Raw genomic sequence first — 15891 nt, forward strand, 5'->3', positions numbered from 1 at the left:
CTTTTGTGGAGCTCAGTCCAATATTACTGTTCCAGCTGCAACCAAAAACAGTATTTTGGGGTGGTGGTGGCGGCAGCGGCGGAGGGATTGCATTTCCTTTAGATTTTAACAAAAAGGGCATGTTGTATTTCTACAAATTTTAGTAATACCTACAGTCTGCTGGTAAGGATTCATTTTGCCTACATGCACATAAAATCTATATTCATATGTAGGTACTTATATCCCCATACCAAAAAAGGGAAATGCGAAAGACTGCTCCAACTTCCGTACAGTGGCCCTTATTTCTCATGCCAGTAAGGTAATGCTCAAGATCCTGCAAGGAAGACTCCAGCAATACATGGAGCGAGAGGTGCCAGATGTTCAAGCTGGGTTTAGAAAAGGCAGAGGAACGAGAGACCAGATTGCCAATATCCGCTGGAGAATGGAGAAAGGCAGGGAGTTTCAAAAAAACATCTACTTCTGCTTCATTGACTATTCTAAAGCCTTTGACTGTGTGGATCATAATAAATTGTGGCAAGTTCTTGGTGGGATGGGCATACCAAGCCACCTTGTCTCTCTCCTGAGGAATCTGTACAAGGACCAAGTAGCAACAGTCAGAACTGACCACGGAACAACAGACTGGTTCAAGATTGGGAAAGGCGTACGGCAAGGCTGCATACTCTCACCCAACCTTTTTAACGTGTATGCAGAACACATCATGCGATGTGTGGGGCTGGATGAATGCAAAGCTGGGGTGAAAATTGCTGGAAGAAACATTAACAACCTCAGATATGCAGATGACACCACTCTGATGGCCGAAAGCGAGGAGGAGCTGAGGAGCCTTCTAATCAAGGTGAAAGAAGAAAGCGCAAAAGCTGGGTTGCAGCTAAACATAAAAAAAACCAAGATTATGGCAACAAGAATGATTGACAACTGGAAAATAGAGGGAGAAATTGTGGAGGCACAAAGATTACTGCAGATGCAGACTGTGGCCAGGAAATCAGGAGACGCTTACTTCTTGGGAGAAGAGCAATGTCCAGTCTCGATAAAATAGTAAAGAGTAGAGACATCAGACTGGCAACAAAGATCCACCTAGTCAAAGCCATGGTATTCCCTGTAGTCACCTTCGGATGTGAGAGCTGGACCTTAGGGAAGGCTGAGCGAAGGAAGATCGATGCTTTTGAGCTGTGGTGCTGGAGGAAAGTTCTGAGAGTGCCTTGGACTGCGAGAAGATCCAACCAGTCCATCCTCCAGGAAATAAAGCCCGACTGCTCATTGGAGGGAAGGATACTAGAGACAAAGTTGAAGTACTTTGGCCACATCATGAGGAGACAGGAAAGCCTAGAGAAGACAATTATGCTGGGGAAAGTGGAAGGAAAAAGGAAGAGGGGCCGACCAAGGGCAAGATGGATGGATGGCATCCTTGAAGTGACTGGACTGACCTTGAAGGAGCTGGGGGTGGTGACGGCCGACAGGGAGCTCTGGCGTGGGCTGGTCCATGAGGTCACGAAGAGTCGGAGACGGCTGAACGAATGAACATGTAGGTACTACTTAGGATAAATGGTTGTAGGTAATTTTTGTCAGGAATTGTAATGATGCAAATAATTAAGGTTGATTATGGCTTCCCTTACAGAAATATTAAAGACCTCACCGATGCATTTAAGCTGGTGGATCCAGCCCTTACAAGAGACAACTATACTATATGGCTGGATTATTATAAAAAACGTTTTCCAACTCAAATGAATAGTCTTCATCTGAAAGAATGTGATCTTCAGCACTTCCTGGATCAGGTACATTTCACAAAAACTTCCTGTTGTGAAAAAATAGTATATTTTTCTATAACTCAAAGGGATCTGCAGATGTTGAAATTTTAATGAGATATATGTACTAGTGGATGGGACAGAGTGAGCTACTTTCGAATTGGACAGATTATGTGCCATTGTCAATCGAGCTATTTACATAAAAAGTGGGAGAACATTTGGTTTCCAGGAAAGTAGGGAAAAAAAGATAAAGAAGGGCCGGGCTAACTAGGGAGAGAGAGAGAAATAATAATAATAATAATAATAATAATAATCTATATATATATAAATGCTCTGTGCATAATGAGTACCTTAAAAACAAAAGAACCAATGAACAAAATCACACCAAATTTGGCAACAAAACATCTCACTACACAAGGAGTGACCATCACTCAAAAATTATGACTTTGTCATTTGGGAGTTGTAGTTGTTGGGATTTATAGTTCACCTACAATCAAAGAGCATTCTGAACTCTATCAACGATGGAATTGAACCAAACTTGGCACACAGAACTCCCATGACCAACAGACAACACTAGAAGGGTTTGGTGGGCATTGATCTTGAGTTTGGGAGTTGTAGTTCACCTACATCCAGAGAGCACTCTGGACTCAAACAATGATAGATCTGGACCAAACTTGGCACAAGCACTCAATATGCCCAAATATGAACACAGATGGAGTTTAAGGGAAATAGACCTTGACATTTGGGATTTGTAGACACTGGGATTCACAGTTCACCTACAATCAAAGAGCATTCTGAACCCCACGAACGACAGAATCGGGGCAAACTTCCCACACTGAACCCCCATGACCAACAGAAAATACTTGAGGCCATCCAATCCAACTCCCTTTACCAGGGCAAGAAAACATAATCAAAGCCCTCCTGACAAAGAGCCATCTAGCCATAGATATAGATAGATATGATTCACACGCACACAGATATAGTATCCTAGATTTGAAAGGGACCCCTAAAGAAGGAAAATGATATGTTGCATGTTCCAGGGTGGGCAAACCAGACACTCTCCACATCAACACTGACAAAGAAACAGCAAGACATACTGTTTACCCACAAGCATAAAGAAATTACATATATTAGAAACCAACATTTTCTCATTACTTTATTTTCCAGATCAACAGACTGGGCCACAGCAACGCGTGGCAGGGAACAGCTAGTAATAATATAAAAAAGGGCAAGATGTATTTATTGAGTCTTTCTGAGTCATGTGTACCTTGAGCTCAATTCAACATTAGCACTACCTAAAATAAACCTTAACTAAATGAATATGACTCATTGGTCGCAGTGAACTTGAAGCTCATAAATTTCATAAATATTCTCTAGTTTTATAGGCAGGGCCTATAAAAAAGGTGGGGAAAACCATATGTTGAATATTCTCCAAGTCATTGGTTCTCAACCTTTCTAATGCTATGACTTTTTAATACAGCGCCTCATGTTGTGGTGACCCCCAACCATAAAATTATGTTTGTTGTTACTTCATAACTGTAATTTTGCTACTGTTATGAATCACAATGGTCTGCAGTTTGGAGGTCTTCCTGGACTCAGCACTGGCGCTTGATGCGCAGGTGTCAGTGGTGGCCGGGAGGGCCTTCGCATAATTAAAACTTGTGTGCCAACTGCGATCATACCTCGTGAAGTCGGACATGACCACAGTGGTCCATGCTTTAGTTACCTTTAGATTGGACTACTGCAATGCACTCTACATGGGGCTACCCTTGAAGACCGCCCAGAAACTACAACTTGTCCAACGCTCGGCAGCCAGATTAATAACGGGGGCAAATTACAGGGAGCGGACAACCCCCGTTTAAGGAGCTCCATTGGCTGCCGTTTATTTTCCGGTCCCAATTCAAGGTACAGGTTATCACCTATGAAGTTTGGGACCCACCCACCTTCGTGACCATATCTCCCTCCATGAACCTGCCCGATCCCTCCTATCCACGGGGAAGGCTCTCCTTTCGCCCCTGCCGTTATCACAGACCTGCCTTGTGGGAACAAGGGAGAGAGCTTTCTCCTCTGTGGCCCCCCAACTCTGGAACTCATTGCCTGGTGAGATTAGGTGAACCCCCACCTTAGAAAGCTTCAAGAAGGATCTGAAAACCTGGCTTTTCCGTTGCGCTTTTGGAGAGTAACCATACAATCTTATATTGCCGCTCACCCTCAACGTCTGTCTCTATAGTATACTTCCCCCCTTCTGTATGAAGGTCCTGTTATGACCCCATTTTTGATGAGCTTCTCCCCACAAATAATCTGCTCCATCTCTATCTCTTTTTAGCCTTTAGTATTTTATCCTGTACATGTGACGCGCTCACTGTCACTGTGATTGTGAAGGATTTTATTGTAATTTTATATTGCTTATTGTATTTTATGTTTTATGTATTTTATTATGTTGTTAGTTTGTGTTTACATTTTATTTTATTGTATTGCGTTGTTGGGCTTGACCTCATGTAAGCCGCCCTGAGTCCCCATTGGGGAGATAGTGGCAGGGTATAAATAAAGTATTATTATTATTATTATTATTATTATTATTATTATTGACACAAAAGCACAGAATGTCACAGCAAACGAGATCTCTATGCTGGATTTCGTATCACAAAATCACAAGTCGAACATTTCCCAAGCGTCTAGGACTGTGTGATATATTTTCAAATGATGCACGCAGATCCAAGTAAGGTGGCCTTTTGCAGTTGACAGATCGTGATTTTGTCGATGTTTATTGTTTCCAAATGCTGGCTGAGATGTTTTGGCACGGCACCCAGTGTGCCGATGAACACTGGGACCACCTGTACTGGTTTATGCCAAAGCCTTTGCAGTTCGATTTTGAGGTCTTGATAACAGCTGAGTTTTTCCTGTTGTTTTTCCTCAATTATTATTATTATTATTATTATTATTATTATTATTATTATTATTATTATTTAAATATGCAGGATGTATTTTCATCATTACAAATTGAACATAATTAAAGCATGTGATTAAGCACAAAACAATATTTAATTATATATTTTGAAATATTTATTCTAATTACAAATAAATGAAATTTTGTTTTAAAGCATAGCATGGGTAACAGTCTTAATATAAGCTTCTCCCAGGGCCTTCTGGGAACGCTACTAAGGCAGCATGCTTCCCCTATTCTCATCCTCCCTCTGCCAGAGCCAATAAATTCATTTTTATTTTTAAAATATCGCGTAACAGAGAATCCATGTAAAGCAAACAACGAAGTAATTTACTTTTACTTACTTAGGCGATCCTTAATTGGCCAAGTAGGATAGTCTTCCAGGATCAGAATTCTTGCGAGTCTGTAGGTGGCTGTGGAGCCCTATTCTTGATCTGCATGTTCTTCCGCAGTGAGGGCATTGGTTTCCAGGTGGAAGGCAGTCCCGGTCGATGTTGGCTTGACGCGCCTTCCTCCTGGCACGTTTCTCTCTTTCACCCTCCATTCGTGCCTCTTCAAATTCTGCAGCACTGCTGGTCACAGCTGACCTCCAGCTGGAGTGCTCAAGGGCCAGGGCTTCCCAGTTCTCAGTGTCTATGCCAGAGTTTTTAAGGTTGGCTTTGAGCCCATCTTTAAATCTCTTTTCCTGTCCACCAACATTCCATTTTCTGTTCTTGAGTTCGGAGTAGAGCAACTGCTTTGGGAGACGGTGGTTGGGCATCCGGACAATGTGGCCGGTCCAGCGGAGTTGATGGTAGTCTTTGCTTCTTCTGACTTTTGTCCACCTGTCTTCCCAAGAGATTTGCAAGATTTTCCGGAGGCAGCGCTGATGGAATCGTTCCAGGAGTTGCATGTGACGTCTGTAGACAGTCCACGTTTCACAGGCATATAGCAGGGTTGGGAGGACAATAGCTTTATAAACAAGCACCTTGGTATCCCTACGGATGTCCCGGTCCTCAAACACTCTCTGCTTCATTCGGGAAAATGCTGCACTCGCAGAGCTCAGGCGGTGTTGTATTTTGGTGTCGATGTTGACTTTGGTAGAGAGGTGGCTGCCAAGGTAGCGGAAATGGTCAACATTTTCTAACTGCGAAGTAGCGAGGCACTATATTCCTTTATGGCAAGTGTTTGGACTGGAAGGCCATGTGGTTTACTCAACCTTTGTTATATTATTAATTTAGGCTGGAAGTAGACTGGAAACTGCTGCAGTTGGTGAAAAAGCAGTGATATACGGTTGCTAAAGCAGATCCTCAGCTGCATGTTGCATTCAGTCTAGCTGCCAGAAACTTTCCAAGGGAGACCCAAACTGTCTTGGCACAACTGTGGCCAGCGTTTGCCCTTGTTCATCTTTATTTTTGTCCTCTCTGTCAGTATTGAACCATTATGAATCGATCTCTGTATTATGATCAGATAGCATTTAGAAACTAATTTGTCTCATTGAACTGCAATCTGTTCAATTTATATCTGTTTTTTTGGCAGAGTGCTTCTGGAACTGGCCTGGCCTTTATTGTCTTTACCGAAGCTGTTGCTAAGATGCCTGGAGCCCAGGTTTGGTCTGTTCTATTTTTCATCATGCTTTTCAACCTGGGACTCTCTTCTATGTTTGGACTTGTTCAGGGGATCTTGACTCCTTTCATGGACGTTCCCATTTTGGCCAGACACTTACGCAAGGAGGTCATATGCGGTAAGAATATTCTTTAGAAACATGTTTTCTTCACTCTCCTCCTTCATCGTTTGTCTAAAGCTGAGTATACTATCTAGTACAGGAGTCCTCAAACTAAGGCTGGATACGGTCCTCCAAGGTCATTTACCAAGCCCTCGCTCAGGGCCAACATAAGTCTGAAACGACTTGAAAGCACACTTCCCACTGTAAAACTAATAATATTTGTTAAAATTGTTATTCATTTTAATTATTATATTGTTTTTAATTGTTTTTTCACTACAAATAAGATGTGTGCAGTATACATAGGAATTCATTCTTTTTCCCCCCAAATTATAATCCGGCCCTCCAACAGTTTGAGGCACTGTGACCTGGCCCTCTGTTTAAAAGGTTTGAGGACTCCTGATCTAGTATATTAATACTATCATTTAAAGCCCTTCTCATGAATTACTTCAGTAACATTTATATCAACCCTCTAAGGGTGATGTTAGTGTTAGTAACATATTTCAAGTTAAGGCAGAGAGGCTACCGAGTGAATGTTCAATAGAGCTATAACCTTTTTCTTGTAAAGGCTCATTTTTAAAAATATTGTTAGCTGTTCCTACAATCCTTATGCAAGGTAGCTGTATGGGTATACAACCAAAAGAAAGACTGGGTCTTGTCCAGAAAACTAATCAATTTATTATTTATATTATATAATAATTTTATATATATTCTGTATTATAATAATATTATATAACATTTTAAATATTTAAAACAATAATACTATTAATCCCTAAATGTTTCCTTTTATTTATTTACTATATTTATATCCCATCTTTCTCTACCCCGGCTTACAGATAGGCATTACGAAGTAGGGGTGTGCAAAACAGCAGAAATCTGTTCTGTTTTCATTTTGAATTTCTGGTGCCCCTCATTCTGATTTCGGGAAGACTCTGGGAGATTAGGAGGGGGGCTGTTCCGATTCATAGTTTGGAATGTGGAGTTCCATTTCAAGAAGAATCTTCCCAGAAACAGAAGGGGACGCACACACACCCAGGAATCAAAACAAAAACAGAACGAAAATAGAAATGATATCTACCACTTTGCACGCCCTTATTAGAAAGGGGGTGAGGTGGGTGACTGTTCTTTTCCGCAGAGTGCCCGAGTCCAGGGAAAGCACAATAGCATATTATCAACTGTGCCACTTCCTGAATGGAAAACAGCACAGTTGATTACCTGGCCCCAAAGTTGTCGGATAATCTGGAATTTTGGGAAAATTCCCGATTACCGTGATTTCAAAGAATGCAGGTCAAGGTTGTGTTGTGCTGGATCAGCTGAATGCATCATCCAACAATTATAGTATTGCTCTGATGCCCTTGTACAGAAGAGAGTGTGTCCTAAACCATCCTATGTTTGCCCTAGATCTTACCTAGTCATCTGGTTGGTGGCCAGAAGTTATTTTTCATTTGTTATTCTCACTGGCCATGGGGGAGTGCTTTCTGCATTCCTTGGACTACTGTATTAACAGGTGGAATAACTAAAGAGCAGAGGGTTCATATGTATTGTCAAAGGCTTTAATAGCTGGAATCACTGGATCGGATAAAGTTGCTCAAATCCATTCCAACTTGGACAGTGTTGTTATACTCTTTAAGACTGGCTACTTGTTATACTCTTAGGACTACTGCCATCCCTCCACCTGCTGAGGTTAGCAGCAGCTCCCACCAGGTTTAATATAGTTGGATTGCAATCTTCAGTGCATGGAAGACATGGGGGGGGGGGGGGGGTTGTCAAACATAATCTTGAAAACTGGGTTTAAAAGATCTGGTATTAAGCTATAACTGAATGGATTGGGTGGGACTAAGGATAAACCCAAACTGGAATGTGAATGACTATCTATTCTTAACGAGAACAATATATTTTGTCTTCTCTAGGCATCATATGTTTGGTCTCTATGTTGCTGGGCCTGTGTTTTACTATCAGATCAGGTAGCTACTGGCTCGAGGTGTTTGACAGTCATGTGGCATCCCTACCGCTGTTGATCATTGTATCCACTGAAGTGCTCAGTGTTATATTTATTTATGGAATGAAAAGGTAACTTGGATACATTAACATACATATCTGGATAAGTTTTGAAGTGTTTGCATCATTATCATCATCATCATAATTTATCATTAAAGCTTACACAACAATTAAAGCAGTTATATAGCGTTCTCCTTAGTCCTACCCAAGCAGCAACCATTAAAAAACTGTAAGATAATTTCTCAATTTTGGCTTTCTGGTTTCTAATTTTTCCAACCTTAAATTGCACTTTGGATTTTTGGACACATTTTTTTGCAAACGAGTGCATTCCCATCTAATATTATATTTGTATGTCTGTACTTTTTCCTAGTCCATGCATTGGCCAAACTGCATTGGCATTTGATTCAATGGAGAACTCCAATGCAATATTCAGCACATTGAGATGGTGGTTGTTTGCACAGGCATCCTAACACACAAGCTTTTGTCTGCATAGGATTTTGCCATGACCAAGATGACTTACAGCTAAAACAGGGGTCCTCAAACTAAGGCTAAAGGGCCGGATACGGCCCTCCAAGGTCATTTCCCCAGCCCTTGCTCAGCGTCAACCTAAATCTGAAATGGCTTGAAAGCACACAACAACAAAAACAACAATCCTATCTCATCAGCCAAAAGCAGGCCCACATTTCCCATTGAAATACTAATAAGTTTATATTTGTTAAAATTGTTCTTCATTTTAATTATTGCATTGTTTTAAAGTGTTTTTTGCACTACAAATAAGATATGTGCAATGTGCATAGGAATTCATTCATGCTTTTTTCAAATTATAATCTGGCCCTCCAACAGTTTGAACGACTGTGACCTGGCCCTCTGTTTAAAAAGTTCGAGGACCCCTGATCTAGAAAGTCCAGTGGTGTCAGCTAGTGACTCCCATTTCAAGCAGAACAGTGAACCTGCTCCCCCAAAGAGACACAGCATCTTAGATAGGCAACTTCCAACCCAAATCCGGGTTGCATTAATATCTAACCTTTCTTGGTTAATCTAGAAATACAGCCATCTGATTAGGTTTCAGAGATCAACTGGCAATTGGCTCAACAACACTGGAACTAAGAATATTGGTTATCTCAGTGTTGCAGGCACCATTTCTGAAAATCACAATCTTGATATTGCTGTCTTATCTGATATTTCCAGTTGAGGCATAACAAGAAACGCAAAATAGATTTATAAAAAATGTGTTAGATTGTGAAGGTACACTGGTCAAGTGTCTTAAAAGTATTAGAATTAATTATAAAGGGCAGCCACCTCAGATAGTTTCTCAGTGTGGCTTTAAAATCTTATTACAGCAGACAAGATGGAATTAACTCTCTTGCCTTCTCAGTCAAGACTGTTAGCATTAAGTACTTTTCCATCACTGATGTAGCATTGGAATGGAAGATATCTCTTACAGAAAAAAAATGCAAAAACTGCTCTGCTTTTTTGGTTAATATTTGGTGTTGGTTGGACTGGAGATGTAAAATGTCTAGGGGCAAAGTGAAAGAATTGGGGAGATATTTTCCCTAAAAGTTTTGTTTTCTAAAGGGAAAAAAATCCCCATGGGATCAAAGTTTCATATCTCTAGGTGTGGTTATTTCCAATGGCTTTTATTGATATCTATCAAAAACCTTGTAGTACAGGCAGGCATCTATATCTGTTGCCTTCAGCTGTTCTACTTCCAGGATGTAAAGGACTTTAAAGACCAATGCATCACTTTATGCTGAGCCTGGAAACTAACTTGGAACTGGTGCGGTTGGCGGAGCTCAGGTGTAATCCGTTCACAACACCCAATTCCAAATATCAAATTTGGAAGACTATCTGGAATCCCTTACTCCCAAAGACTATGCCCCTGTGAAGTAAATGAAGTAGAAACAATAGAACACATTTTATTGCAGTGCCACTACTAGTCCCCCTAGGGGTGAGAAAATCAATATAGAAATACTGTAAATAAATACTATACAGTGCAACGTAGCCAACTTCTATATCCGATTTTGTCTCATATGACCAGCCATCTCCCACAGGGGATTGTTAAGTATCTTTTAGAGTATAAATGCCACAGGGTGACTCTCAGGGTGGCAACAAGGCTGAGAAAGAAACGAACCCCCAACAGAGATATTACTTATTTATCGTGTCATCAGCAACCATACCATGTTACTTTTCTAACAGAACAAAACAAACAAGCAGATAAAAAACACAAATTTTGCAAACTTGGTAGTTGATTAAATGTCCTTTGATCAGTATCTGGCCACTTGGAGTGCCTCTGGTGTTACCGCAAGAAGGTCCTCCATTGTGCATGTAGCAGGGCTCAGGTTGCATTGTAGCAGGTGGTCTGTGGTTTGCTCTTCTCCACACTCGCATGTTGTGGATTCAACTTTGTAGCCCCATTTCTTAAGATTGGCTCTGCATCTGGTGGTGCCAGAGCGCAGCCTGTTCAGCGCCTTTCAAGTCGCCCAGTCTTCTGTGTGCCCAGGAAGGAGCCTCTCATCGGGTATCACCCATGGATTGAGGTGCTGGGTTTGAGCCTGATATTTTTGGATTCTCGCTTGCTGAGGTGTTCCAGCGAGTGTCTCTATAGATCTAAGAAAACTATTTCTTGATTTAAGTCGTTGACGTGCTGGCTGATACCCAAACAAGGGATGAGCTGGGGATGTCACTGCCTTGGTCCTTTCACTATTGGCTGCTACTTCCCGGCGGATGTCAGGTGGTGCAATACCGGCAAAGCAGTGTAATTTCTCTAGTGGTGTAGGGCGCAGACAATCCGTGATAATGCGGTATGTCTCATTAAGAGCCCCATGCCGCATTATCAGTGTGGTGAGATGTGTTCCACACTGGGCATGCATACTCAGCAGCAGAGTAGCATAGCACAAGGGCAGATGTCTTCACTGTGTCTGGTTGTGATCCCCAGGTTGTGCCAGTTAGCTTGCGTATGATATTGTTTCTAGCACCCACTTTTTGCTTGATGTTCAGGCAGTGCTTCTTGTAGGTCAGAGCACGGTCCAAAGTGACTCCCTGGTATTTGGGTGTGCTGCAATGCTCCAGTGGGATTCCTTCCCAGGTAATCCTCAGAGCTCGGGATGCTTGTCTGTTCTTAAGGTGAAAGGCACATGTCTGTGTTTTAGATGGATTAGGGATGAGTTGGTTTTCCCTGTAAAAGGCAGTAAGAGCACCTAGAGCTTCGGAGAGCTTCTGTTCAACCATCTCAAAGCTCCTTGCTTGAGCGGTAATGGCACGATCATCTGCATAGATGAAACTCTCTGTCCCTTCTGGCAGTGGCTGGTCATTTGTGTAGATGTTAAACATGGATGGAGCAAGCACGCTCCCCTGAGGCAGGCCGTTCTTCTGTTTCCGCCATCTGCTTCTCTGGCCTTGGAACTCAACAAAAAAACTCCTGTTTTGTAGCAGGTTTCCTATGAGGTGGGTGAGGTCGTAGTCCTTTGTGATATTATACATTTTTCTCAGGAGGAGGCGGTGGTTCACAGTATAATAAGCCGCTGACAGGTCTATGAAGACAGCTCCTGTGATCTGCTGCCTTTCAAAGCCATATTTTATGTGCTGTCAGGTTCAGCACTTGCGATGTGCAGCTTTTGCCTTTCCTGAAGCCAGCTTGCTGGCATGGTTGTATGCAGACATGGGTGTATTTTTTCCATAATTCTATGCAAAATAAGTCTCTCCAGAACTTTGTAGAGGTGGCACAACAGGGAGATTGGTCTATAGCTTTTTGGATCATTACTGTCTTTGCCTGGCTTCAAGATGGCGATGACTCTTGCTTTCCTCCAGATTTTGGGGATCTGACAGGATGCAGTGCAGTTGTTCATCAGCTCCAGCTGAGATATTACTTGAAACCATGCGGATATATCTGGTATTTGATAGAATGAACTTTTCCTGAGATGGGAGAATTTATAAACAATTGTCTGTTTCACTGATGGGTCTATGGACCATAATAAATATTGTTGTTGTTATAATAAAACTGGATTATTAACATATTTGAATGCATATCAATTTACAGCTCTGTTTTGTATATATCAGTTTACTTCTCCTTGAAGACATAAACCATGGTTTAGTCTGGATCACAAATATGTCATAATTGTATGGTCAACCTTATTTTGATAAAATAAAAATCCTTCCACTTTCTCCCTTCCATGCTATTTCAACATGGAGGGATTCGAAGCTACAAGAAATAGTTACATTGCTGTCCATCTTTAATCTTGTTGGAAACCACTTTGAACAGAAAGGAGTAGAAAAAGGAATGATTTAGACAATCCTTCAATCATTGCATCTTATTGTGAACTTTGATGTTACCTCCTCTTTTTTCACCTTTCTTATGTAGCAGTAATAAGAAATCTGTTATTGAACTAAGATTCGTAACAGGACACTTGCAATAGTGTTCAATGAGCATTGGTGCCTGATGCATCATGCACTTTGCCGACTCTGCTATGCAGTAACATAATAACCATCCTCAACTCCTTCTTTTTTTGTAACTACTTCTTCAGCCACCGCTCTAAGGAGCACTGCTCTAATCCAGATTTTTTGGTCTACGATTCCCACAGTCTTTTTCTGTAGGCCAGTGAGTATTAAGCCTGAATTAATAATGTAGGGATATTGTTGAGCAGCAGAAACATTATTCCCTGGCTTAAGAGAACCAGCCTGTTGGGTGAATTGACAGGGAAGGTGGCCAAAGAAGAGGGGCATGCTCATCTGTCTCCTTTTGGTGACCCTGTTCCATGAAAACCAAGCTCCAAATTGCCACCATTATTGACCAATGCACCATGTGGTAGACCTCATAAGAAGCAGATGACCAGTTTCCACATACAACCAATCCCATTATAGACTATTTGGAGACTTGCATTTGACAATAATTTGATACTTTGTACTTGAAGGGCAATAGGACAGAACTTTCCATGGTCTTTCAGTCATTTGTGAGTCATCACCTGATGTTGTAATGATAAGGTAACGAAACAGTGTGTGTACAAGAATGAGATTTAGCTGGTTACATGTTTAGTATGATGCAGTGCAAGTATAAAGGCACTTCTCCGTTGATATGCCAATAAATGTAACCAATTTGGCTCACAGGTTTTGTGATGATGTGGAATGGATGACAGGACGACGTGTGAATTTCTACTGGAAAGCGTCGTGGCAAGTTATCAGTCCTGTGTTAATGGCGGCAGTACTTCTGGCCTTCCTGGCTATTCAGGGCGCACCAGGCTACAGTGCGTGGAACCCAGCTTATGTATGTGACCTTGGTATTCCTAGCCCTTTCTTATTTCTATGGCTAAAATTTGGTATTTACCTCTCACCCCCCCCCCCCCAATCTTGTAGTTATGGCTTTCTAAATTAGAAAAGGAAATCTTAGCTGAGATCCCACCACATGGTCTATATTTCTAAATTTCACAAATCTGCTGCTATGTCGCAGAAATGCAATGAAACCCTATTAGTGGTGCAATCGGTAAACCCTTGTGCTGGCAGAAAGGCTGACCAAAACATCGGCAATTCAAATCCATGGAGCAGGGTGAGCTCCTGTCTGTCACCTCCAGCTTCTCATGCGAGGACATGAGAAACGCCTCCCACAGGATGGTAGAATGTCCAGGCACCCCCTGGGCAACTTCCTTGCAGACGGACAATTATCTCACACCACTTTCTCAAGTCACTGCTGATACACACAAAAATGCAAAGATCAATCTGGGTAATGATAAGTGTTTTGATGTGCACTGGGCACTTTTGATGTGCATTAGGTGCTCCTGTTGTGTTCCAACATTTCTTGGTCAGTGCCTACATGCTTATTCAGGAGTGTTGCAGTGTGTATTTGGTGTTGTGGCACATTGGTCACTTCCCTGTGCAAAGGAAACCTCTATGTTGCGCTGCCCCTAGGGCTGTATCTAAACTGTAGTTTGATGAGGCACAACACTCTTTGGCAGAGAAGGCTGAAAAACTTGTAGAAATACAATGCCAATTCCACAGCATTGAATTATGGCAGAGTGGTGTCAAACTGCATTAATCCTACAGTGTAGATGTAGCTAGGTGAACAGAAATATTGAGAAAGTACTCCATTCCATTTTCAATATGTAAATCCACTTATGATTACACAAGTCCAACACAAGTCAACTTTAAAGAATATTATTCTTGCGGAATCCCAGAATGGGCATGCCTACACATCACAGCAGCTTAAAGGGCCAATGGGATTTTGACCTGCATCAATAGGAGTATAGTATCTAGAGCCAGGGAAGTCATGCTACCCCTCTATTCTGCCTTGGTCAGACCACAACTGGAATCACACTCTGCCCAATTCTGGGCACCACAATTGAAGGGAGATGTTGACAAGCTGGAATGTGTCCAGAGCAGGGTGACTAAAATGATCAAGGGTCTGGAGAACAAGCTCTATGAGGAGCGGCTTAAGGAGCTGGGTATTTTTAGACTGCAGAAGTCAAGGCTGAGAGGATACATGATGGCCATGTATAGATATGTGAGGGGAAGTCATAGGGAGGAGGGAGCAAGCTTGTTTTCTGCTGCCCTAGAGACTAGGATGCGGGACAATGGCTTCAAACTACAGGAAAGGAGATTCCACCTTAACATTAGGAAGAACTTTCTAACTGTGAGAGCTGTTCAGCAGTGGAACTCTCTGCCCTGGACTGTGGTGGAGGCTTTTTCTTTGGAGGCTTTTAACCAGAGGCTGGATAGCCACCTGTCAGGGCTGCATTGAATGCGATTTTCCTGCCCATGGATGGCCCACGAGGTCTCTTCCAACTCTATGATTCTATGCTCACGTAGTGCTCAGTATGTGGGAAAAATCAAACTTTGCTTTTTGGAATTGTTTCCCTGAATACTTTGGAATAGTGGTTCCTTGAATCCACAGATGTAAGACTGGATATGGAGGGCTGACTAGATATACTGCATTCATATACAACAGACGGTTTTTCCTTTCTATTTTCTGAACTTTCCTTTTTGAACATTGTCTATTTTTGTCTATCTTTACTCAGGTTTCATTGTACTAGTATTTGAAGCTGATTTCATGCTGAGTAATTGTTTTTCCTGCAGGTAGATTTTCCTGCGAAGGAGAAAAAAACTTATCCTGGCTGGGTTGTGTTCATCTGTGCCTTGCTGGCAATTATCCCATGTATGACAATCCCAATTGGAGCCCTTGACACTTTTATAAAAGTTAGATGCGGAATAAAACAGAACCAAGCTCCACAACCTTCTGCTTGATTTTACTGTCCTGCAATAATCTGGGTAGCCCTCTTCTACCTGTTTAAAAACAAAAACCCGAATTTTGAAGGTATTCTCTGGAAGTTCTGAGGCAACATCTGTATAAACTGCTCTACAACCTTCTTAATGGAAGTAGTGAGTATTCTAAAAAATAAACATGCTTTTCTATAGCATTGCAGAAGGTTGAAAATGGCTCGTGTATTTATTTCAAGCAGTTTTGTGCTACTCTCCAGTGAAAGAGATTTTATACAGTATCACCCATTTTAGTATCAGTACCAGGG

The 15891-nt window shown here is 41.7% G+C and overlaps 1 protein-coding gene across 1 annotated transcript in view; it reads left to right on the forward strand.

Moving 5' to 3' along the window:
• The window catches only part of LOC132773457 (sodium-dependent neutral amino acid transporter B(0)AT3-like), a 40466-nt gene extending 24802 nt beyond the window's left edge, over positions 1-15664 (forward strand). The window contains exons 8-12 of the mRNA XM_060772706.2: positions 1613-1769; positions 6202-6406; positions 8296-8455; positions 13484-13640; positions 15443-15664. Coding sequence (XP_060628689.2) covers positions 1613-1769; positions 6202-6406; positions 8296-8455; positions 13484-13640; positions 15443-15610 — 847 coding nt within the window. The 3' untranslated portion in view covers positions 15611-15664. The remainder of the gene's footprint in view (positions 1-1612; positions 1770-6201; positions 6407-8295; positions 8456-13483; positions 13641-15442) is intronic.
• The last annotated feature ends 227 nt before the right edge of the window (positions 15665-15891 follow it).

The sequence above is a fragment of the Anolis sagrei genome, chromosome 4, assembly GCF_037176765.1.
Source record: "Anolis sagrei isolate rAnoSag1 chromosome 4, rAnoSag1.mat, whole genome shotgun sequence".
Classification (NCBI taxonomy): Eukaryota; Metazoa; Chordata; class Lepidosauria; order Squamata; family Dactyloidae; genus Anolis; species Anolis sagrei.